Source organism: Panthera pardus, unplaced genomic scaffold (assembly GCF_024362965.1).
Source record: "Panthera pardus isolate Hobbes unplaced genomic scaffold, ASM2436296v1 HiC_scaffold_11, whole genome shotgun sequence".
Taxonomy (NCBI): Eukaryota; Metazoa; Chordata; class Mammalia; order Carnivora; family Felidae; genus Panthera; species Panthera pardus.
Window position 1 is genome coordinate 56,107,966 of NW_026526666.1, and position 24,999 is coordinate 56,132,964.

At 40.1% G+C, this 24,999-nt stretch overlaps 1 protein-coding gene across 4 annotated transcripts in view; it reads right to left on the minus strand.

The window, feature by feature from the left end:
* PATJ (PATJ crumbs cell polarity complex component) overlaps positions 1-24,999 on the minus strand; it is a 361,962-nt gene that overhangs the window by 79,766 nt on the left and 257,197 nt on the right. For all 4 annotated transcript variants that reach the window (XM_019449080.2, XM_019449079.2, XM_019449078.2 and 1 more), the window contains exon 31: positions 12,898-12,975. In XM_019449080.2, coding sequence (XP_019304625.2) covers positions 12,898-12,975 — 78 coding nt within the window. The remainder of the gene's footprint in view (positions 1-12,897; positions 12,976-24,999) is intronic.

Sequence of the window (24,999 nt, forward strand, 5' to 3'; positions counted from 1 at the left end):
ACGCCTCAACGCTAAGAACTACTTTTTAAGTTTATTTATTCTGAGAGACGGAGAGAGTGAGCAGGGGAGGGGCAGAGAGAGAGGGAGAGAGTTCCAAGCAGGCTGTGCACTGTTAGTGCAGGCCCCAGTGCAGAGCTCGAATTCACCAACTGTGAGATCATGACCTGAGCTGAAACCAGGAGTCAGATGTTCAACCAACTAAGCCACCCAGGTACCCTGCTAGGAACTACTTTTTTATTTTTTAAATAATGTTCATTTATTTTTGAGAGAGAGAGAGAGAGAGTGCACAAGCAGGGGAGGGGCAGAGAGAGAGAGAGAGAGAGAGAGGGAGACGCAGAATCGGAAGCAAGCTCCAAGCTGTGAGCACAGAGCCCCACACGGGGCTCGAACTCACGAACTGCGAGATCATGACACCAACCAAAGTCAGATGCTTAACCGAATGAGCCACCCAGGCACCCCGGAACTACTTTTTAAAAGTCGGATGCGAATCCTGGCTGTGACACTTAGTTGAGTATCTATGCCTCAGTTTCCTTATCAATACAATGGGGATAGTTATAGGCTCAATCTCCTATAACACAGAAATTAATACACTTAGAATGATGCCTTTTTGGATTGTTAGTAAATATTGTAAAAGCATTCGTGGCCATTATTATCACTTGTTCCTTCTTGTGTTGAATTTTAGATTGTGCAAGACAGGAAACAGTTATTTTTTTTTTCAATTTTTTTTAATGTTTATTTATTTTTGAGAGAGAGACAGAGCATGAGCAGAGGAGGGGAAGAGAGAGAGGGAGACACAGAATCCGAAGCAGGCTCCAGGCTCTGAGCTGCCAGCACAGAGCCTGACGCAGAGCTCGAACCCATGAACCATGAGATCATGACCTGAGACAAAGTTGGATGCTCAACCGACTGAGCCACCCAGCCGCCCCAGAAACTATTATTTAATGGCTGCTCATTATGTACTTGTCACTTAGTAGGCACCTTTAAAATAACTCATTTATCCTCACGTAATGTTAATAATAGCCTCCCCCATTTACTGTGCACTTACTCTTTGTTAGGAACTGAACAGTCTTTCTCTCTACCCTCCCCATAATGAAAGCTTTGTTGTTATCTGCATTGTGCAGATAAGCGACCTGAGTATTCTGGAAGTGAATTCACTTGCCCAAAGGCTTAGGTCACAGTGAGGATTAAAAGCCTTATGTATTTGGCTCACGTGCTTAATCATGCCACACTGCCTCTCCAAGAGATAGTTGGCATTAACCTATGAAGAAGCTCAGGTTTTAAAGAAGTCTAATTTGTCGTAGAGCATATAACTTATAGGTGGAAACATCTGGCTATGAACCACTATCCAACTTCAAAGTCCAAGCTTTCTCTTCTATTCAGATAATACTGAGGAGTGAGAACCACGTGGATCTGTGACCATTTCCATTGATTTGTGGGAAATATGAAAAACCACCATATGGAGAGTCCTTTATAAAGCTAAATCTATGCAAGTTCAAGGACTACGCTTTAAGACTGTGCCCTCCCTAAATTTGAAGTGTTAAAACGGCTCTTCTTATGTGACATTATGATAATGATATATGGTAGTAATGGGGATGGGAGGGGAGGGGAGACTTCAATAGGTTGAGCCCTCTGAAATCCCTGTTACTTGACCATTTCTTGACTTAGAAAATGACAGACTCATATGCTCCAAACTACTATTACTTTGGTTTTCATTACTTAGCCAAATAATAATAATAATAATAATAATAATAATAATAATTCTACATTCTCAACATTCTTTTGAAAATTTTCTGGTCTGTGAAATCCCAGTGTCTGAAAAAAATATACTTTGCTTCATGTTGTGTCCGTAGACTTAAGCATACTTTGTAAACGATTTGATGAAAGCAGACAAGGAGAGACATTAGTAAAAGCTGACTGTGGTTTTGAACCTGGATACACAGGAGGTTGATATTGTCTCTAATTTTTAAAATAATAACATGAAAAAAACCATGAAAAAAAAATAGATTTGTAGAGGAAGATAATGAGTGCAGTGTAGGATTTTAACTTGTAAGAGAATAACATGCTGTGTGATTTCTGATACATGTTCAGTTTATCGATTTTTTATTTTCCTTTAAAAACATATTAAAAGGTTTTTAAAAATTTTTTAAATATTTATTTTTCAGAGAGAGAGAGAACACACACAAGTGGGGGGAGGGGCAGAAAGAGAGAGAGAGGGAGACACAGAATCTGAAGCAGGCTCCAGGCTCTGAGCTGTCAGCACAAAGCCTGATGCGGGCGCGAACCCACAAACTGCGATATCATGACCTGAGCACAAGTGAGACACTTAACCAACTGAGCTACCCAGGTGCCCCTAAAAAACATTTTAAGTGAAATATAATTGACACCAGTTTATCAATTTTGACTACTAGGGTTTATTAAAAATGATTCCTAAGTGTTTTTAAAGTGCTGGTATCCAAGTTTGGAAAAACAGCTTAAAATGTGTTTTTGATAAAAAATAAAAAATAAATAAATAAAATGTGTTTTTGATGATTGTAGGTCTCAAGTCCAGTCTGGAATTGTCAGATGTATATCCTCTTCACTTTTAAAACAACTGAACTATGTACTTTAAATCCATTTTATCCCCAATTTGTAGTTCATCAAGAACTGCAGGGTTTTAGTTTGGATAGGGTAGCAGATGTCACTGTGAAAATCGTATTTTCTGTTTCAGATCCAACATGAAAACCGCTTCTATAGCAAGAGCCTAGGAATTCCCTTGTAAGGAGCCAAAGAGAAGAATATGTCTGAGTCAGCACTGGCCTCTCTTTTGTGACAGTATGCAAATTGCCAATGGCAGAGTTCAAGTGCATTCAAATATGTGGCATTTTTCACAGCTCATTGTACTTTATATCTTGTATTTCTGAAAATCACTTGAGATTTGCCTACATGATAAATTTCCCTTTCCTGGTCATAAAAAAGATGATAGATTTACAATCAAGTCAATTTCCTTCACAAAAGTCACAAGAGGAAAGTTTTGGGGTTTTTCCTCCGTTCTCTCTCCCTCTGTATCATAAATGAAGAAGATACTGTAGAGACATGATGGTAATAGGTAAAGTAATCTCAGGAACTCAAAGACGGCACAGAGAGAGGTATACGATTTCCCATCGTCGGGACATCGGGACACAAATTCCCATCGTCGACACCTGCTGGCTTGCTTTCATTCCCTTTAACTGGTCTGCTGTGAAGACTTGTTAGGTGAAATTCAATTTGCCAGGAAGGAAGCTATTATCAGATTTTTCTACACTGAGAAAATAATCTTCCAATCATAATTATTAGCGCTAAGAACCCAGAGAAGGAAAATGAGGCCCTGGCTGAGCCTAGAACTCAGACTTTCTTAGCTGTGCCTAGTGTCTTAATTCCAGAACTTATCAGAAACATAGAGGTGCTCACACGTGGTTCTCTGAGTCTGCAAAATTTTCACTTCTCTGGGCAAGTCTTATTTGTCACGATAATTTTAAGGTCCTATAATCTAAAACCCATATTAATTATCTTATATTTCAGAGGGAGCAGAAATTAAGCAAGTTTGTATTAAAGGCCTTTTATGTCCCAGACACAGTGAGCCACGGGACATATCAGTGAGCAAGACACATGAATCTTACCTCGAAAGTACTTTCAGAACTGCTGAGAAAAAATATGGCAGCTTAACACTTTCACAGTATTTCCTATGTGCATCAAAAGGCATCCGAGGTGTATTAATTTCTATGTTATATGAGATCGAGCCTATTACCGTCCCCATTGTATTGATAAAGAAACTGAGGCACAGAGACTCCACTAAGTGTCACAGCCAGGATTCGCATCCGACTTTTAAAAAGTAGTTCCGGGCGCCTGGGTGGCTCATTCGGTTAAGCGTCTGACTTCGGTTGGTGTCATGATCTCGCAGTTCGTGAGTTCGAGCCCCGTGTGGGGCTCTGTGCTCACAGCTTGGAGCTTGCTTCCGATTCTGCGTCTCCCTCTCTCTCTCTCTCTCTGCCCCTCCCCTGCTTGTGCACTCTCTCTCTCTCAAAAATAAATGAACATTATTTAAAAAATAAAAAAGTAGTTCCTAGCAGGGTACCTGGGTGGCTTAGTTGGTTGAACATCTGACTCCTGGTTTCAGCTCAGGTCATGATCTCACAGTTGGTGAATTCGAGCTCTGCACTGGGGCCTGCACTAACAGTGCACGGCCTGCTTGGAACTCTCTCCCTCTCTCTCTGCCCCTCCCCTGCTCACTCTCTCCGTCTCTCAGAATAAATAAATAAACTTGAAAAGTAGTTCTTAGCGTTGAGGCGTACTGCAGAAGAGCAGGTGAAGGGCCATGGAGCTCTTGCTGGTGTGAGTTCAGCTAATCCCGGTGGTCGGAGGAGGGAGGAGGGACTGATTCAGGCAAAAGCTGTCCTTTTCTAGTGTATCCACAGGCTACAAGGTGGGAGTCCAAGGACCCAGATCAGCAATGGATGATTTGTGTTTGTTGTGTGTCTGACAGGCATGTTCTAAAAATCACTGAATTTGAATACTTTTGAATGTGACTACCTTTAGGCTGAGCAGCTCTCTCTAGTTTGCTGTCTTATACCCAGCCCAGTTCATTCATCCTTCCCCACAAATGTGGGGAACCTTTCTCCTTGGTTCCTTTCCTCAGTAACAGCACCCAGCTGGCACCCAGCCAGTCAGCTTGCACCGATGCATGTTAGAGTCAGTCCTAGCCCTCCTCTTCCTCCATCAACTTTCATCATTGTTATTCTAACAACTTTTTAACTCTCTCCCTGTCTTCAGTTTTGACTTTTTCTAAAGGATTCTTTTCAGGGCATTCAGAAGAATCTTTTCAAATGGCTACTCTCATCATCATCCCCAGTTAAAACCACTCCAAAGGCTTCCTTCCCTTGGTCCACGAGGCCTTCCACCATTCACCCCTGTCCACTTCTTGGCTTTCACCTCCCACCACTCCACCTGCACAGCCACAGCTCTGTCTCCAGTATTAGACCAGGGACACAGACTCAGGTGTTTACAGGTGTGGGGATATGGGAAGCAGGCTGGGGTGGGGAAATGGTGTTAAAGTAGGGACAGAAGGGGGGCCTGGGTGGCTCAGTCGGTTAAGCCTCCGACTCTTGGTTTCGGGCTCAGGTCACGATCTCACAGGTCCCTGGGATCGAGCCCCTCATCAGGCTGTGTGCTGACAGCATGGAGCCTGCTTGGGATTCTAGCTCCCTTTCTCTCTCTCTTTGCTCCTCCCCTGCTTGCTCTCTCTCAAAATAAATAAATGAACTTAAAAAAAAAAAAAGTAGGGACAGAAATAAACTGCAACTGCATAATTGATTCATGGGGCAGCTTAGAATGCTGGTCTGTTTTTAAGAGAAAAGAGAAACCAGAATTTTTATGTGAAAATCTCATTTATAAAAATTAGCTCAAACATCTTTTTAAAAAAAAAATTTTTTTTTTTTTTTTTTTTTGAGAGAGAATGATTGGAGGAGGGGCAGAGAGAGAGGAGGACAGAGGATCTGAAGCAGGCTCTGCACTGACACCAGAGAACCCAGCTCAGTGCTCAAACTCGTGAACCATGAGTTCATGACCTGAGCCAAAGCTGGAAGTTTAACCGACTGAGCCACCCAGGCAACCCTAGCTCAAACGTCTTAAGAGCACATCATAGAGGCGAAATGAGATCTGGATCCAACTCTGAGAGCCAGTTTGTGACCTCTGCATCAGACTTAATGTGGTGTACATTATCTGAATTGTCAGACCTAATGTGGTGTACATCATGTGAATTATTAAGTGAATAAAAGAGGTCTTATGTATTTATTTATTAAAGGAACAGGGCACCCTGTGTTTCTTTTTTAAAATGCTTGCTTGCTTGCTTATTTATTTATTTATTTATTTATTTATTTATTTATTTATTTATTTATTTATTTAGAGAGAGTGAGCAAGCAGGGGAGGTGCAGAGAGAGAGAGATCCCAAGAAGCCGGCTCTAAGCAGTCAGCACAGAGTCCGACTTGGGGCTCAAACTCACAAACCATGATGTCATGACCTGAGCTGAAACTGAGTCAGTTGTAACCAACTGAGCCACCCAGATGCTCCGAAAGAGGTCTTATTTATCTTTACATTTCCAGAGCTCGACACATCACAGGTTCTCCGGAAATATGCACTGAATAAAGAGAGTCCTAGCACAGGTAGATTTTATATAGGCAGTATCTGGCGTTAACAACAGCTACATTACGGAGCCCTTCCTGCATGCCAAGCACTGTGTTGAGTGTTTCAGTCCTCACAACAGAGAGGTGGACATCCTCCTCCATTTTTGGATGAAGACTGCAGATAGGACAAGTCACTTTTCCTAGTGAATAGCAGAGGCAAAATCTAAGTCTGTTCAGACTTCAGAGTCCACAATTTATATCTGATAGCTTTTTTCATCTGAAAAAGCAAGTACTATCAGGCCATTTGGATAGTATCCGTAACACTCAACACTGATTTTTCAATAGGTAGGTTTGAAAACTTTATATGGATCAAGCATATCTAGTAGAGAGTAAACAGTGTTCCTAAAATGTTGCTATTGCAGCTGGTGTGGACTCAAATGGTAAAATGCACTGCCTGTTACAGTGTGAATTTCCATGTCACAGCTCATTTAGGTTAGTGATAGTAATTCAGAAAAAACTCATGTTTCCCCAGGCATCTTGCTACCCCATAAATTCCAAAATCTCCACAAAGAAGCCAGAGGTAGAATGCCACCTTGAGCTGACTGAAATGCTCTCATTTTTCTATTCTTGCCCAGAGGATCAGAAATATTTCACAATGAAAGACAACAGTAAAAACCATTGCAGACAGTTGGAAAAATCTAAACATTTTGAAAAATTTTGAAAAATCTAAGATGATATCAAGGCTGCTGTATCAGATCTGTGACGACAAGGATCATTTGACACAGAGACACATAGACTGTATTGTTGCTAAGCAGTTTCATAAATTGGGAAAGAACGCGGAGCACATCTGTTGGGGGCATTTCCTAGCAGGTTTATCGTGGGCTGCTGGCCAAGTCCTGGGAGGATGCTTGTTCTCAAGACCCAGATGGTGCAACAATTGCCATTTAAATAGCTCTAAACCTGCCTTCAGAGGAAAGTCTTAAAAAACACATACAGCAGGAGGTTTGCATACTGAGGGCAAGAAAGGTAAATTCTTTTACTGGCAACTTCCTGTGGAACTTGGTAAACACACATACTGCCTTGCTGTGTATTAAGGTCTTTGCATAGACAAGAGTATGAGAATACATAGTTGTCGCCGCCTCTCATGGATGGCCACTGTTATAATGAACCTCCAGGGAGCCAGTCAGCATCGATTCTGGTCCCTGTCCAACCTAGTCACCACATCACAGCTACAGTTCAGAGTCACCTTCTAAAGCCCTGCATGGCCTCCCATTGCTTTCGGCGAAGAGATCACCTCATTAACACGGTCTGGCTCCAGTTTGGTTTCCGTCTCACCAGTTCTGGCAACCAAGGCCTTTCATACTCTCAACGTTGAAGTTTAAGATTTAGACAAAATTACAAAGTTCAGATCCCAATGTAACTTTCTTGCTGTCCCTTGACTTCAGTATTGTTCTACGTCTGTATCTCTCTCAAAGGTGGTAGTGCACAGTGGTTTACAGACTAGCTTCCAGCCTCACAGTGCATGGACCTGGATCCAGGCTTCACTGGGTGATTATTTAATGTTTCCGTGCCTCAGTTTCCTCATCTCTTATATGGGGAAAATACTAGCACTAACCTCATAGGACTGTTAATGTAATTGAGCTTAGAATAATGCCTAGCACATAGGCTTTCAATAAATACTGTTATGATTACAATTTGCATTTTTCAGGTTGAAAAATTCAGTTTTCTAAGTTACACCTTGATGCTTTAACTTACAACAGTTATTCCTTATGTGGCTAGCCCTAAATGTTTTATTTTATTTTATTTTATTTTATTTTATTTTATTTTATTTTATTTTATTTTAATTTTTTAAATGTTTACTTTTGAGAGACAGTGAGACAACAGCATGAACGGGGGAGGGGCAGAGAGACAGGGAGACACAGAATCCAAAGCAGGTTCCAGGCTCTGAGCTGTCAGCACAGAGCCGGGCGCGGGGCTCGAACTCACGAACTGCAAGATCGTCACCTGAGTGGAAGTTGGACGTTCAACCGACTGACCTACCTGGGTGCCCCAAAATGTTTTAATCAGAATAACAGCAAGGGGGCATGCCTGGGTGGCTCAGTTGGTTGAGCATCCAACTTCGTCTCAGGTCACGATCTTACAGCTTGTGAGTTCGAGCCCCGTGATGGGCTCTGTGCTGACAGCTCACAGCCTGGAGCCTGCTTTGGATTCTGTGTCTCCCTCTTTTTCTGCCCCTCTCTTACTCACACTCTGTCTCGCTCTCAAAAAATAACTAAACATTGGGAGGGAGCCAAAACATAAGAGACTCTTAAAAACTGAGAACAAACTGAGGGTTGATGGGGGGGTGGCAGGGAGGGGAGGGTGGGTGAGGGATATTGAGGAGGGTACCTGTTGGGATGAGCACTGGGTGTTGTATGGAAACCAATCCGACAATAAATTTCATATTTAAAAAAAATAAACACTAAAAAAATTAAAAATAAATAACAGCATCATCATTGTCAACAAGTCACCGCTGCACAGAGATCCCAGCATACTCTGGCATGGTTCTGCATAGCACCTTATAGCTGGTACCTCCTCAATTCTCACAACTGTGGTTTCTTTCTCCCATTTTATAGATGCAGAAACTGAGGCACAGAAAGGTTAAGTGCCTAAGGTTATATTGCTCATAAATGGTAGAATCAAGACTTGAATCCCAGTAGCCTAGTTCCAGTGTTTGTACTCTTGATAATTTAGTTATATGGCCTCAAAAGAGTATAATGTATTAACACAGATATTCTCAACATGATAAAAAACATAGGTTGATATCCAAAAGATTAAAATAATCACTTTAGGGATTCATGACCCTCTATGTCCAATGCTAGGGGGTCAAGGAACCTTCAGGATGAGCCCTAGCTCTTCCAATTTTCAGTTCTGTGATCTTTCACTAAGCAGATTACAGTCTCATCTGTAAGTCTGGGGTAAATAATTCCTGCCCTACTTTTTTTTTTTTTTTTTTTTTTTTTTTTTTACATAGGCTTATTTTGGAGATAAAATTTAATAAGACCACGAACTAAATATCATTTTAGAAAAAAATTTAGATATTAAAAAATTAAGCAAATGAGATAATAGATGACACTTTGATTTGCAAATCACAAAGCTCTATGCAGATAGCTTTTGAAAAGTTCCTTTCAAAGGGCTTAAAAAACAGTCTTAACAGGCTCTCACCTAGACTTCTGAAATAGATTCCAGACACTTTCCTGCCTCCAGTCTCTCACAAGTGGAATCTGTTTCACAAACCATCATCTGATCAGTTGTCTAAAAACAAGTTATTCTCCCTTTAAAAATATTTTAGAGAAAGCCAATACCTACTGAAGTTATTATAAACTCCTTGGCTGTAAGTCTGGGGACCACTGAGATATGGACCAAAGCCAACCATAACTGAACAGTGGAAACAGTACTGGAATGTGTTGACCCATGGCTTGGTCTTAGCTCTGAAAACAGGGAATCTTAAAGAAATAATTTAATAGCTCTCTGAAGTACAGTTTCTCATAGGTAGCACCTTGTTTCTACATGAATATAGGCAGCTACTGAGACACTGATTGAACACTGAGCACATAAGGATGAATAAATTCATCTATAATTCACATACATACATAGGAAGGAGCATACAGTTCCTTCAGTTCTGTGATTCTACTGTTCAAATTGTATCGGCCACTGTTGCTCTACAAAAACCCAACCCTTACTCACTATTCCATAATCCACACTGATTTAGCTGCTAAACTTTCTATTTATGCCAACCTCACCTTTCAACCGCATTCTCGTCTTCAGAGGTTTACCTTAAAGGTCACATTCTAAGAAACCTTCCCTAATCCCTGAATGAGATGGTTTTCCTTCCATTTTTGAACATGTGCAACATAGCGTTTTCTTGTTATTTAATCTACTTTTGCATGTGTGGTTTTCTAGATGCAAATTCTTTTATCCTCACTGATTCTAGAGGGTCAACTGCTGAAGAGCAAGGCTGTGTGTTTCTCCTGATCACTCCTGCAGGGGTCAGCATAGTGTCTGATGGGACATATGTGCTGCCTTAGGAAGCAAGCAACTTTTGGAGGGTTAGGGCTTACTGTTTCCCACTGTCTTGACATAAACAGGGGTGAGAAGAGTTAAGACCCATACAGATGATATGCTGTCCTCTGACCAGATGCACTGGGCAATAATCCTAGGATGGTGTAGCAACCCAGAGGAGCTTGTATCAATCTTATAATAGAAATTGTCATGATGACTAGTGATGATTAATAGTTATTAATACTTTATAATAAGACTAAGTTGCACCACATGAAATTCTTACCTACAGAAACGGCTATTTCTTATGACCAAATCTAATATTTTGCTAATTTCTTATTTATTCTCCTCCCCCTACTCATTCCGAAAAGAGTCCACAAGAAAACAAGCATTTTTGTACATTTTATTCACTGTTGTATTTCTAGTGCCTGGAACATAGTGGCATTCAACAAATATTTGTTGACTTAAGGAATGAACTTGCTAAACACCAACTATTTGCCTTATACTCTATTACATGATTTATTCCTTATAGCCCTTGTGTTTCCTCATAATATCCTGATTACTACTCTCCTTCAGGTGAAAAAACTGGGGCTTGGTGAGGTCAAGTAACATGTCCAAGACCACATTCTTATTAACTAATGTTTTATGGTACGCCATCTATACTTATGCTATAAAAGTTGTTTAAATCTAGGCTATCTTTCCTCTCTGAACTAGACAATGCATAGATTCTACTGGAAACAGAATTATAAAATACTAAAAAGAGAGGAGGGAGGTGTGGAGGAGAGGGGAGGGAAAAAGAAAGAGACAGCAGTCAGTGGGTATGGGGAAGAGTTCCATCTTGGTGAAATGCAGTATAAAAAAATATTTAAAAATTACCCTTAGCCCTTTAAGTCCTCTGCCCGAGGGGGGGGGGGGGGGTCCCTTCAATTGTCTTGACACTTAGAGCCCCATCACTGGCATTGCTTTCTTGGGAACAGCGAGTGGATAATGGATGGCTTTTGCCTATAGCCTACAAGTGAACCTCATTGGACTACCAGACTTTTCTAGCAAGCAGATAAGAAAGTGTTTTCATCATTTTTACCATTTCCTCTGTGGATGAAGTTGGTGGCCTCTACTAACAAAACCCTGTTGCTTTACAATACTTTTCCTTAACCTATCTGTGGAGATATAGTGCCCCCCAAAACCAAGGTAACAGTATTTTTATTTGTATTTTTTTAAAAGTTTATTTACTTATTTTGAGAGAGAGAGAGAGCGTGCTCACACATGCACACATGCACAGGAGGTGGAGGGACGGAGAGAGAGACAGAATCCCAAACAGGCTCCGCACTCTCAGCATGGAGCCCAATGCAGGGCTCGAACTCACAAACCTTGAGATCATAACCTGAGCCAAAACCAAGAGTTGGAAGCTTAACTGACTGGGCCACCCAGGTGCCCCAATAGTATTTTTAAATGAAGGAACTCTGAGTTCAAAATTTGTTGATGTTACTCATTCCCCTTCTGTACAAATATGCTGTTTATCTTTCATAAAGGAAACAGTGTAACCTTGAAACATCTTGCTCAAGAACAATGGTCATAATCCATTAGTCCTAGTGTTCTTGATGCCAGGGTCCTTGGGTCCCATTTACAACTGGCCCAGGAGTAGCCCACTGTCATTTCCACTATTGCTGAAATGTCCTTTCCCTTCAGCCTGAATCAGTTTCTTTTCTAGGACACAGAATCTAAGACAGTCCCAATATATATTTTCTAAAAGTTGAAAGAAGATAAACGATTTCTCAAACTCCCTGAAGTAAAATGAACAACTCTGTGCTGCCATAAAATCAGGGTGACCCTCCTAAGTGATAATTCTTTGAGATTTGTAAGACATTTTGAAACAGAGAGAAAAAAGCCCACATTTCTTTCTAGAACTTGTAGTCTAACCTTGCAAGTACAAGGCTACAAAACAAAAAGATGGATTATGAACAAAAGCATGGGAGTCAGACCAAATGGGGGCAAATCTCCAGGTCTACCGTATTCTAGTGAGTGGGCTCTTGCAAGTTAGTGAACATCATTAGCCCTCAGTCTGCTTGTGGGTAAAAGAAAGCTATAGCCACCTGCACCATAAGACTGAGGAAATGAATGTAGCATACAGTATAGAACCTGGGACCCAGTAAAAATTCAATAAATATGAAATAAAATACCAAGCATTAAAATATGTAAGGAGGGAGGGTTCTCTAAAACTGACTCTCTTCAGGGTGCCTGACTGGCTCAGTCAGAAGAGCACACGAATCTTGATATCGGGGTCGTGAGTTCAAGCCCTATGCTGGATATAGAGATTACTAAAAAAAATTTTTTAAATAAATAAATAAATAAATAATAATAATAATAATAAACAAACTTAAAAATAAAACTTTCTTCTATTCTCCACCCCCTGGGCGAGTTTACCTATGATTTACTATGACTCAATGGAATACACTTAACATCTTTTTCTGTGCCTTTAGGACTAATTGAATATAGCTCTAGCCTGAAAGAAACCCAATATTAAACAGGATTAAAAGAGAAGTTGCTTCTTTAGTCCCAGACAGCATAATTCAAGTGTGAAGAAAACAGAATATGTTATTCTTTGGAATGGATGGGTCACTCCATACGGAAAAGCTTCCACTACCTCAGAGATCAAGAGTCCTAGAGAAACAAGTACAACACAAGTTGATCCTTTTCACAGTGGCACAAAATATAAATGATTCTCACCAGTTTGGAGCTTTCATTTTCAGGCAATTGTTTCATGCCATCTTCCTCACTGCTAATAGGTTCAGTACCACTCTGATCCTATAGGACAGTAAGAACAAAATAATAAAGATGTTAATCTTCACTCACACTGCCCAGAACTATATACTCAATCACAGTTGGTTGTTTTATTATTGTAGATACTGTTTCCTCTCTAGAGGCCATTTCTATTTTCTTCCTTTCCTCTAGAATGCCATCCCCACTCCCCCAGGGATCTGTTCCTGCTGCTTACAGATATGCCTTAGAAAAAGCTGATCTCTATTTTTTGTTCCAAGGTTGGGCCTGATGGTCTTATTGTTAAATCCCACTCCTTTAGCCAATGACTTTGTCAGGAATAGGTATGTGATCCAATTCTGCTCAATGAGACACAGAGACTTCTGGAAAAGTTCTTCCTTGGTCTTAAAAGAAACATAAGAGGGAAGTCTGGGTGGCTCAGTGGGGTTAAGCATACGACTTTGGCTCAGGTCATGATCTCACAGTTTGTGGGTTCAGGCCGCAGGTTGGGCTCTGTGCTATAGCGTGGAGCCTGGAGCCTGCTTCAAGTTCTGTGTCTCTCTCTCTGCCTCTCCCCTGCTCGCACGCTCTCTCTCTCAAAAATAAAACATTAAAAAATTTTAAATAAATAATAAAAGAAACAGAAGAAGTCTCTATACCTCCCAAATTAACAAGAAAGCATGAAGCTCAAATTGCCATGGGCAACCATCTCACAACCACAAGGAAGCCAGCCTTGAAATGAAGCCGACACTGTGACAAAGCAAAGGTAGAGAGGGAAAGAGTGGACTCCAATGGCAGAAGTGAGCCACTGCGTCACCTGACCTGAAGTACAGCCTTACTCTTAGCAGCCTTCACAGGAGTGCCAATATATTTACTTATTGTTTCAGCCAGTTAGCTAATCTATTCCCTCCAGCCCAAACTGTCCGAGATGCTTGTTTATCTTCTGAACAAGATTAAATTACCTGAGATAAGAGACTGTATTTATTTCTGAAGACTGTGTTTATTTCTGAAACTCAAATACCTATCACTGTGCCTGGTACCTGGAAAACACTGGACAAATCCTGGTTGAACCAATGAATGGAGCACTTGTTTACTTGATGATTATTTTCTGCAGAATTCTAAAAATATTGATTTAATATAAATGAGACATCCTGTAAGAATAAGCCCCATTAAAATTGCAAAACACATCCAGTATCTCCTCAATTGAATTGTAACATATTAAATGTTATAGTTAATGAACCAGAGGTTGAGGGTACATAGGGGAGAATAAGGATGATAAATGGAGTATCTATACTGACATTATTTGGATTTTTATATTAGAACACTACTTTCTTGGGATTACTACAAATTTTGTTGGATCGTTTGTAGGGAAAATAGTTTTTAAAGCAAAGATATAGCATTCTTTCATTTATCAAATGGACAATAGAAAGATAATATTCAGTATTGATAATGATGTAGAGAAAGAGGAATTTTTACATGCCATTGAAAGAATATAGAATATTCTTTTCAGAAAAAAACATACAAAATATACAGATATGTAGAGATATGCATATAGGAAAATATTTGTAGGCATACTGGACAAATTATTTAAATTGCTTACTTCTAGGGGATAAGATTAAAGATTGGGGAATTTTTACATTAGTTATTTCTATACTGTTAGATTATAGAAGAATTGGCACATATTATCGTAAGCTTAAAAAATAAAGGAGAGCTTTGAGAACTATCTAAAAGAAAAAAATCTAAGAAAGCAGCATGATGTTAAATTGGTTGGATCTGGGTTCAAATTGCAACTTTGCCATTTCGAATTCTGACTTTCAGCAAGGTTTTTTCTAAGCCTGAGTACTTGTTTTTATTTTATTTCATTTTTTTATTTTTTGAGAGAGAGAGGGTGGAAGTGAGCCAGGGGCAGAGAGAGAGAGAGAGAGAGAGAGAGAGAGAGAGAGAGAGAAGTGGGGCTCACCCAAACACCCAAAGCAGGGCTCATACTCACCTGAACTGGGGATTGATTGAGCTCACCTGATATGGGACTCGAACTATGAACCATGAGATTATGACCTGAGCTGGAGTCAGATACTTAAAGACTAAGCCACCCAGGCACCCCGGTTTTTATTATTTTATTTTTTTAAATGTGGGACCAAAGAGTTCTTTTATTTACCTATTTATTTAGTTTAGTTATTTATTTTGAGAGAGAGATAGGAGCAGGGGAGAGGCAGAAAGGAGAGATAGAATCCTAAGCAGGCTCTGTGCATGGGGCTTGATTTCAGGAACCGTGAGATCATGACTTGAGTTGAAACCAAGAGTTGGGAGCTCAACCAACTGAGCCACCCAGGCGCCCTTGAGTATATGTTTTTTTAAACAGATTTAAACATTTAAACAGATAAAAGTACCAGATTAAAATACTATCCCATCAGGTTGCCTTGAAAATTAATACATTAACAAGCAAAATATCTATTAGCATAACACTGAGTGCAGTTTATTTTTGTTTCCAGCTTTTTGTTGACACAGATTCGTTATCAACCATGTTTCGTGTAGTCTTCGTAACGACCCTATATGGATATGTACCAAGGTTATTCCCATTCATGGATGGGGAAATGATGCATTTTAAGTTAGCTTGCTAATGAATGCCTAACTACTGAGAGGTGAACCCAAGATTCAAAGCTAGGGAAGACTGATATCAAAGGTCCTGCTATTATTAACTATGCTCTAGGCCTTAAGTAAACGATGCTCTTGTTTCTCTTTATTCCTTGTCAGTGTTTTATTTATTTATTAAAAAAAAATTTTTTTAACATTTATTTATTTATTTAATTAAAAAAAATTTTTTTTTTTTAATGTTTATTTATTTTTGACAGAGAATGCAAGTGGGTTAGGGGCAGAGAGAGAGGGAGACACAGAATCTGAAACAGGCTCCAGGCTCTGAGCTGTCAGCACAGAGCCCGACGCGGGGCTCGAACTCACGAGCTGTGAGATCATGACCTGAGCCGAAGTCGGACACTCAACCGACTGAGCCACCCAGGTGCCCCAACATTTATTTATTTTTGAGAGACAGAGAGAGACAGAGCAGGAGCAGGGGAGGGGCAGAGAGAGGGGGAGACACAGAATCCGAAGCCGGCTCCAGGCTCTGAGCCGTCAGCACAGAGCCCAATGTGGGACTTGAACTCACCAACCATGAGATCGTGACCTGAGCCGAAGTCGGACGCTTAACCACCTGAGCCACCCAGGCGCCCCCCTCGTCAGTATTTTTAAAAAAACTTTTAAGTTTACTTATTTATTTTGAAAGAGAGAGAGAGAGAGAGCGAGCAGCAGAGGGGCATAGAGAGAGGGAGACACAGAATCCGAAGTAGCCTTCAGGCTCTGAGTTTTAGCATAGAGTCCAATGCAGAGCTCGAACTCATGAACCATGAGATCATGACCTGAGCAGAAACCAAGAGTTGGACGCTAATCAAGTGAGCCATCCAGGTGCCCCAGCACCGAGTGTTGATAACAAATCTTATGGAGAACAGGATTCACAATCTTAAAAAAAGAAATTGTTGTTATTAGACCATTAATTTTTCAACAGTGTTTTAGCATTTGTTAACCAGAAAATTTCATTAGGTAGAATATACTCTTCTCAGTGAATTTTGGGTAACCAAGAAATCACCATGTAAAATAAACATGCCCAAGTTAAGAAACAAAGCTTGAGAATATAGAGATTTTCAGTTTTTTTTTTTTTTTTTGAGACAGTGAGAGACAGAACATGAGCAGGGGAGGGGCAGAGAGAGAGGGAGACACAGAATCAGAAGCAGGCTCCAGGCTCTAAGCTGTCAGCAGAGCCTGATGCGGGGCTCAAACCCGCGGACCGCGAGATCATGACCTGAGCCAAAGTCGGATGCTCAACCGACTGAGCCACCCAGGCACCCTGAGATTTTCAGCATTTTAAACAGTAAGTTCTAGAGACAGAAAAATTCAGAAGAAATGAATTAGACTTTCAAAAACTAGTACTTAATCTATGGAAAACCGTTAACGCCCCAAATACTTAGTGTTCGCAACTGCAGCACACTAAATTGTAGAACAAAACACACTAAACACTAGAAGTTACTCTTCTAGTAACTCTGCAAATAGCCACCTCCTCTGATCCCAAATGAAAGGAGGTTGTCATCAGAATGGTGGTCAGCTGATGCCATTCTTTTATTTATGCATGTATCTTCTTGGGGAAAGCAACTAATGTTTAAATAAGTCAGAGGAATCTTACATTTCTTGGCAATATGAGTAGAGAAGTGGGATTTTCTTGGTCTTTATCAAATGAATACTAAAGTTGGGGAGAAATCAGTTGTTTGATGCTTCAACTTTGAAAATGTAAGAAAACATGGGCAAGGAAGTCTCAGTTGCAAATGGTCTACACATCCTTTAAGATTTGGGGTTGCCTGGGTGGCTCAGTCAGTTGGGTGTTCAAGTCTTGATTTCAGCTCAGACTACAATCCCAGGGTCATGTGATCAAGCCCCATGTTGGGCTCCATGCTGAGTGTGGAGCGTGCTTGGGATATTCTCTCTCTTTCTCTCTCTCTCTCTCTCTCTCTCTCTCTCTCTCTCTCTCTGCCAACCCCGCCCCCCTGCTCGTGTGCACACACTTGCACACGCTCTCTCTCTTGCACACTCTAAAAAAAGATTTGAATAAAAACAAAAAAGAATACCCTTTACATCTACACATACAGAATTATCACACAGAGCCATGTCTCAAATGTCACTTATTCCATAAATCCTTTCTTCTTCTTATCTGGAAGACAGCTCTTTTTCTTCTAACCTCACTTAACATTTTTCCTGAATTTCCTATGTCACTTGATTTGTATCCTAATTACATATATATGGAATTGATCTTCCTGATGAGACTGAAACATTCTTGAATCTAGCATCTGTGCCTCGTTCATTTCCTGTGAGCCTTCTTTTTATTCAACCTAGGTCTGTCTCATTTCGAAGTCAATGCTCTTTTTAACTCTACCATGAACCCCTTCTAAAGCTTTTCCTCTGTTTTTAGTTACGGGTTTAGTTGAGATGGTTCTATAGAGGAGGATTTGAAATAAAAATCTAGATGGAGAGGAGTCAGGTAAAAAAAGGAAGTTGGAATTGAGAGAGGTTAACAATAAAGCATGTACTTTCCTAGGAGAGTTCATGTTTATAGAAGAGTTTTCATCCTTAAATGAGGCACAGAACAAAACAATGTAGGTTCTGTTCTGAAAACAGAATGGTTCACATGTGTTAGGCAACCTTTAAAATACCCCGCTGACCAGGAGCTTAGAAATGAGGAATCAGTCAGAGATGGGAAGAGGAAAATAGGTCAGCAAGCATGACTTCCAAAGTCCAATTGTATCACGGTGGTTTGAAGACCATCTGGCTGGTGGATGGTGGCCCAGTGACACCCAAGATGATTCAGCTAATTTGGATAACGGGTGTTCCCTTCCTTCCTTTCTTGCTGATCCTCAAACCACCTGTCCAAAGTTGTCTGGGCAGCCAAGGCTGCTCAAAGAGAATGACCTTTTCCCATGAAGATCACAGGTAGTAGATTCTGTGGTGAATTATGTTTTAAAGATGAATGAAAAGAGGGGCGCCTGGGTGGCCCAGTCGGTTGAGTGTCCAACTTCGGCTCAGGTCATGATCTCACGGTTTGTGGGTTCAAGCCCTGCGTTGGGCTCTGTGCTGACAGCTCAGAGCCTGGAGCCTGCTTTGGATTCTGTGTCTCCTTCTCTCTCTGCCCCTCCCCCACTTGTGCTCCATCTCTCTCTCTCTCTCAAAAACAATTTTTTAAAAAAGATGAATGAAAAGAAAAAGTAAGGCTCATGATTGTATGTTTGCCACAGATTTTACCTAAATAAATAAATAGGCTGATGAGAAATGCTGTTCAATTCTCAGACGTTCCTTCCAAACCTTCAGGAAGTTCTAAACTCCCTAAACTCCTTCCCTGGGGTCCTCCAAAATCTACATAAAGTGGTGATAGTTTTTATTTTTATACTACTTAATTTTTTTCATACCCACCACTATAGTTTTCCCCAACCAGATAATGACATTATGAGAGAAGGAATTTATGTTTTTATTTGAGAGATTATCAATAAATTAGTTAAGGATGTTACTGTAGATCGGAAAAACTGCACTTTTTCCAATTTAATTTAATTGGAAATTTAATTCCAATTTAATTTCCAATTTAATTTTTTAGTTAAAATTTTTTTAAATTAAATGTATTTATTTATTTATTTTTAAATTTACATCCAAGTTAGTTAGCATATAGTGCAGTAATGATTTCAGGAATAGAATCCAGTAATTCATCCCCTATGTATAACACCCAGCGCTCATCCCAATAAGCATCTTCCTTAATGTCCCTTGCCCATTTAGCCCTTCCAGCAACCCTCAGTTTATTCTCTATATTTAAGAATCCCTTTTGTTTGTCCCCTTCCCTGTTTTTATATTATTTTTGCTTCCCTTTCCTTATGTTCATTTGTTTTATATCTTAAATTCCACATGAGTAAAGTCATATATTTGTCAGAAAAACCACACTTCTGATTTAAAAAAAATTTTTTTTTAATGTTTTTATCTTACTTTTGAGAGAAAGAGAGAGACGGAGAGACAGAGAGTTGGGGAGGGGCAGAGAGAAAGGGAGACAGAATCTGAAGCAAGCTCCAGGCTCTGAGCTGTCAGTGCAGAGCCCTACATGTGGCTTGAACTCACGGACTGTGAGATCATGACCTGAGTGGAAGTCGGATGCCTAACCGACTGAGCCATCCAGACATCCCAAAACCACACTTCTGATTCGTTAAATGCTCCATTAGTGTTGTTCCCTTACTTCTTCATTTACCATGACAAAACAGTTTATTTATATATAAAAATAAAGCTATTTTCATTATTATTATTATTATTTTTTTAATGTTTATTTTTTTTGAGAGAGAAGCAGAGTGTGAGCAGGGGTAGGCAGAAAAGAGGGAGACACAGAATCTGAAGCAGGCTCCAGACTCTGAACTGTCAGCGCAAAGCCCGACGTGGGGCTTGAACTCGTGAACCATGAGATCATAACCTGAGCTGAAGCTGGATGTTTAACTGAGTCATGTAGGTGCTCCCTTTTAAGATTTCACTAAGCAAATTAAAAAAACAAAACAGCGACTATACCTCCTTTAAACAATTGAAAGTTTTTTAAAAATAAAGCTTATATTGGTTTAAATTTTATCATGCCCACATTTCCCAAACTCAATGCTCTCTTCCAAAAAAACCACAGGATGATTTATTTGTCTCATTGCCAGCCTAAATTCACAAATATTTCTTTCTGCAAAGTCATGTTGACTAGATGTGACAAATTGAATTTCTTTCTTCTACCCCCATCGTAAGCATATTTTCTAGGCTACTCAGAATTCCAGTAAGGTAGTCCACAATTAAAGATAAAATAGGAATTATGCTAATAGCACTCCCTGGGTAATCAACCTCTCCATTCTTTATGAGGCCTGCCTCATCTCACTTAGTATTCAAAAAAGCACAACTTCTGAGAAAGAAAAAAATTAAAGCTCTTGCTTCTATAAAGATATTCTAAAAGATTCAGCCTGCCTTGTCGAGGACTGTAATATCTTACAACCCAAGTATACTTGAGCCTTGAGCACCTCTTCCAAGACCACAACAGTGACTTCCTAATTGGGTTTCCCTCTCTGAGATATCCTTGACATGCTATTAGACTAACCTACCTGAAGTAGAGCCCTGATCAGACTATTTCACTGTTCAAAATGCCTTCAACAGCTCTGAGTACCTAATACATGAAAATCAAACCTTCTGAGATTTATTTATTTTTTTTTAAGTTTATTTATTTTTTTGAGAGAGGGGGAGGGGGGGAGAGACAGAGTGCAAGTGGGGGGAGGGGCAGAGAAAGAGGGAGACACAGAACTCAAAGCAGTCTCCAGGCTCTGAGCTGTCAGCACAGAGCCTGACACAGGGCTTGAACGCACGAACTGCGGGATCATGACCTGAGCTGAAGTTGGATGCTTAACCCACTGAGCAACCCAGATGCCCCCAAACCTTCTGAGATTTAAATTCAAGCCTCTCATTTGATCTCGATTTACTTTTCAAATCCCATCTTCTATTACTCCCTTTCACATACCATTACTCTTCTCCCCATTCCAAACCCTTATTTTTCATATTTCCATGTTTTTGTTTATACTATTTCCACATTCTTATCTAACCATATTCATATTTTAAAATCCAATCTACTCATCAGAAATAGCTTACCAGGAAATAATATTCATCTTCTCTGAACTCGTCTTAAAGCTTTATCTTTTAGGACACCTTGTTTTAGTAATATACATGTGTTATTTTCCTTATAAGACTAGAAGTTCTTTGAGGTTAAGACACTTTGTGCATGATCTACAAAGTGGATATATGATAAGTAGTAGCAGAATAAATTAAATCAATAAGAAGTATCCAACACTGAAATGAAGCATCAAGGATACAGTTGAAAAGCCTAAATATGGTTCACCCTGGGTGCCTGGTGGCTCAGTCTGTTAAGCGTCCAACTTTGGCTCAGTTCATTATCTCACAGTTGGGGAGTTCAGACCCCGCATTGGGCTCTGTGCTGACAGCTCAGAGTCTGGAGCCTGCTTCAGATCCTGTGTCTCCCTCTTTCTCTGCCCCTCCTCCACTCACACTCTAAACATTAAAAAAAAAAAAGCCTTAATCACCCCATTCACTTATTCAACAAATACTAAAAAAATTTTTTTAATGTTTATTTACTTTTGAGAGACAGAGCATGAGCAGGGGAGGTACAGAGAGACAGAGAGGGAGACACAGAATCTGAAGCAGGCTCCAGGCTCTAAGCTGTCAGCACAGAGCTGGATGTGGGGTTTGAACTCACAGACCGCGAGATCATGACCTGAGCCAAAGTCAGACACTCAACCGACTGAGTCACCCAGGTGCCCCAAATTACTCAACAAATATTAAGCAAGTGCTATATGCTAGGATCTGAGAATAAAGTGGTCAAGAAGACAGTAGGCCAGCCTGCCAGAAGTTTATAATTTAGTGTGGTGCATATAGTCCTACATTCTTAAAATGTTGAGCTGGTAAGAGAGCTATAAGCAATAAAATCCTAGTTGAGAAAAAATCCTCATTGAGAAACTCATTTAGAAATGGGCCTCTCTTTTCTATAAGGCCCAGGTGACATCACATAAAGGACAATTTTTACTTTTTAAATGAACTATGAATATTACTTAACTATGAAGGGAGTTAAGATTACTGAAGGGAATGATGTGAGATGAAGTTAGTCATAATATCTCACATTTCAACACTTATTATATTCCAGGTGCTATGCATTATTTTATTCATTTTGAATAATAGAAAACTTGAAGTTCTGTTTTCTGTGTGTGTGTGTGTGTGTGTGTGTGTGTGTGTGTGTGTGTGTGTGTTTTAAGTAGGCTTCATGCCTAGCACAGAATCCCAACATGGGACTTGAACTCACAACCCTGAGATCAAGACCTGAACTGAGATCAAGAGTCAGACACTTAACCAACTGAGCCACCCAGGTGCCCCTGGAGGAGTCTTTCAAAAAGCAATCCTTCAAGAAATTATTGGTTGTGAATTAATAAGGAGGAAGTGGAGAGTCAACCCAGATGGAAGAAACAATAGGAATAAAGACATAAGTGTTGGAGAGACCAAGATATGTGTGTGTGGGGGGGTGGGGTGGGGGGGGTGGGTGGCATGAACAGATACATGGAGAGGGTCTAGTGCTTTACTATGCATTAATGAGAAAGGAAGGCTCATTAGCAGAAGTTGGGGAGGTAAATACAAAGCCTTAATTCCAACTTTGAAACAAGACTCTGAAACAAAGATCTGCTAGGCAAGAGTTATAAAAGAATTCTGACCAAGAGGACAAATACAGTAATATAGTAAGAAAATAAACCCTGTGTTGTATGCACCTGTTGAAAATGGAAGATGCTCGAAGCTGGGACTTTTGCTTTAGGGCTGTAACAATAGAAGTAGAATCACAACTGTAATGAGTTCTTACTGTTTGCCAAGAATAATGCTAAGTATTTTATAAACATTCAATTCTTCCAACAAATCCATAGAATTAATTATTATTATCAATCCCCCCTTTAAATGTGAGGAAATGGAAGTTTATAGTGTTTAACTGGCTCAAGTTCACTCTGCTAGTAAATGACAGAACAAAGATTAGGACTCGGATGTGTCTGAATTCCAAGCTTATGTTCTTAATCACTGTACCATACAGCTGCCCCAGTATTACAATTACCAAGAGTATAGCAGCAGAAATGCTAATAGTCCCTTATATATATGTATGAGCTGCATGGATTATCAAGTAGTTTTACCTACATTTAGTGCTTGATCCTCATAACTACCTGCTGACACAGATGAGGAAGGTTATGAGTGTGGCTTTTACCGAAAAAACAAGACTCTGAGAAACTACTTTAACAAGGCCGTCTTGTTAAAGAATCCACAAGAACCGACATCTTCAGACTTCTTGTCCAATGTTCTTTTAGCACTCTTGTTCACTATGCCGGCACACAACTGCATGAAGGGATTTTGTTCTCTGCTATATCCTTGGTGTCTAAAACAGTATCTGACACACAATAAGGGCTGAATAAATATTTTCTCACTAAAGGAATGAATATAAGATCCCATTAGTGTATAATAATAGTGCTGTTCACTATGCTAACTATTATCAGGTCCAACTTACTAATGATAAGGTTGTATTTCATCTGTTTGGTGATGATTTAAAAAAAATTTTTTTTTAACGTTTATTTATTTTTGAGACAGAGAGAGACAGAGCATGAACAGGGGAGGGGCAGAGAGAGAGGGAGACACAGAATCGGAAACAGGCTCCAGGCTCTGAGCTGTCAGCACAGAGGCCGACGCGGGGCTCGAACTCACAGACTGTGAGATCATGACCTGAGCCAAAGTCGGACGCTTAACCGACTGAGCCACCCAGGCGCCCCTGTTTGGTGATGATTTAAATGAGCGAGCGCTTTCAGCGACATGTCACATGAGTCATGCTTGAGTACTTACTAAAAACAGCTGAGGAGGGGAAAATGCATAGTGACAGGGTCACAAAATCGAGAGGGAAGGGGTAAGGAAGCGGGCAGGAGAGCAGAGACACCTCTAGACTTTCCTGGCCACCCGGAGCAGGGCTATCACTCACCATTTGGTGGCAGTTTTTGGAGGCCAACAGTCTACAGAAAAACTAAAAAAACCCCTCTTTATAATTCAATTCATATATTCAATTATAATACAATAAAATGTATTTTTTACTGGTGACTAAATGATTAGAGCCATTTCTGTGGTTAGCACAGTTAAGAAAATGAAAAGCATGGCTAATTTGTATAATACACTTAAAAATTGAGTTAAATATACTTAAAATATTTGAATAAACAGTTTACATTAATTGAGCATTTACTCTGCACCATGAGCTGTACTAAATGCTGTGTGTGTGTGGGGGGGGGATGTGTATTTTTATATATATATATATAACTTCCTTAGCTCTTTACAAGTCTATGAATGTTTGGTAGTAATAGTATTTAGCCTCTCCAGACCCCACCCTCTTCTTCTGTAATGTAGAAATAATAATGCTGTCTCTCAGAGGACTGGATGTAAGTGGGATAGGAGATCACATTTTGAAGGCCTTTAAGACAGTGTTTGACACAGTAGACTCAAGATTCAATCATCCCCTTAAAATTCAGTTCCAAAGCGATTTTTTAAAAGTTTATTTATTTATTTTGGGAGGGAGGGAGGGAGGGAGAGAGAGAGAGAAGAAGAGAAAGAAAGAGAGAGGGAGAGAACACGAGCAGGGAAGGGGGCAGAGAGAGAGAGGGAGAGAGAGAATCCCAAGTGGGCTCTGTGTCCCATGCAGGGCTTGATCTCACCAACTGTGAGATGACCTGAGCCGAAATCAGGAATCAGATGCTTAACTGACTGAGCCACTCACCAGGTGCCCTCAAGGGGATATTTTGATGGGAACATTCATAACTAACAATACTATAGAAAAAAAATTATTCTAAAATATGATTCCCCTTATTCCCCCCGCTCCCTCCAAAAGATTTATATGGCGTTCTGTAAAGATGAAAATATTAG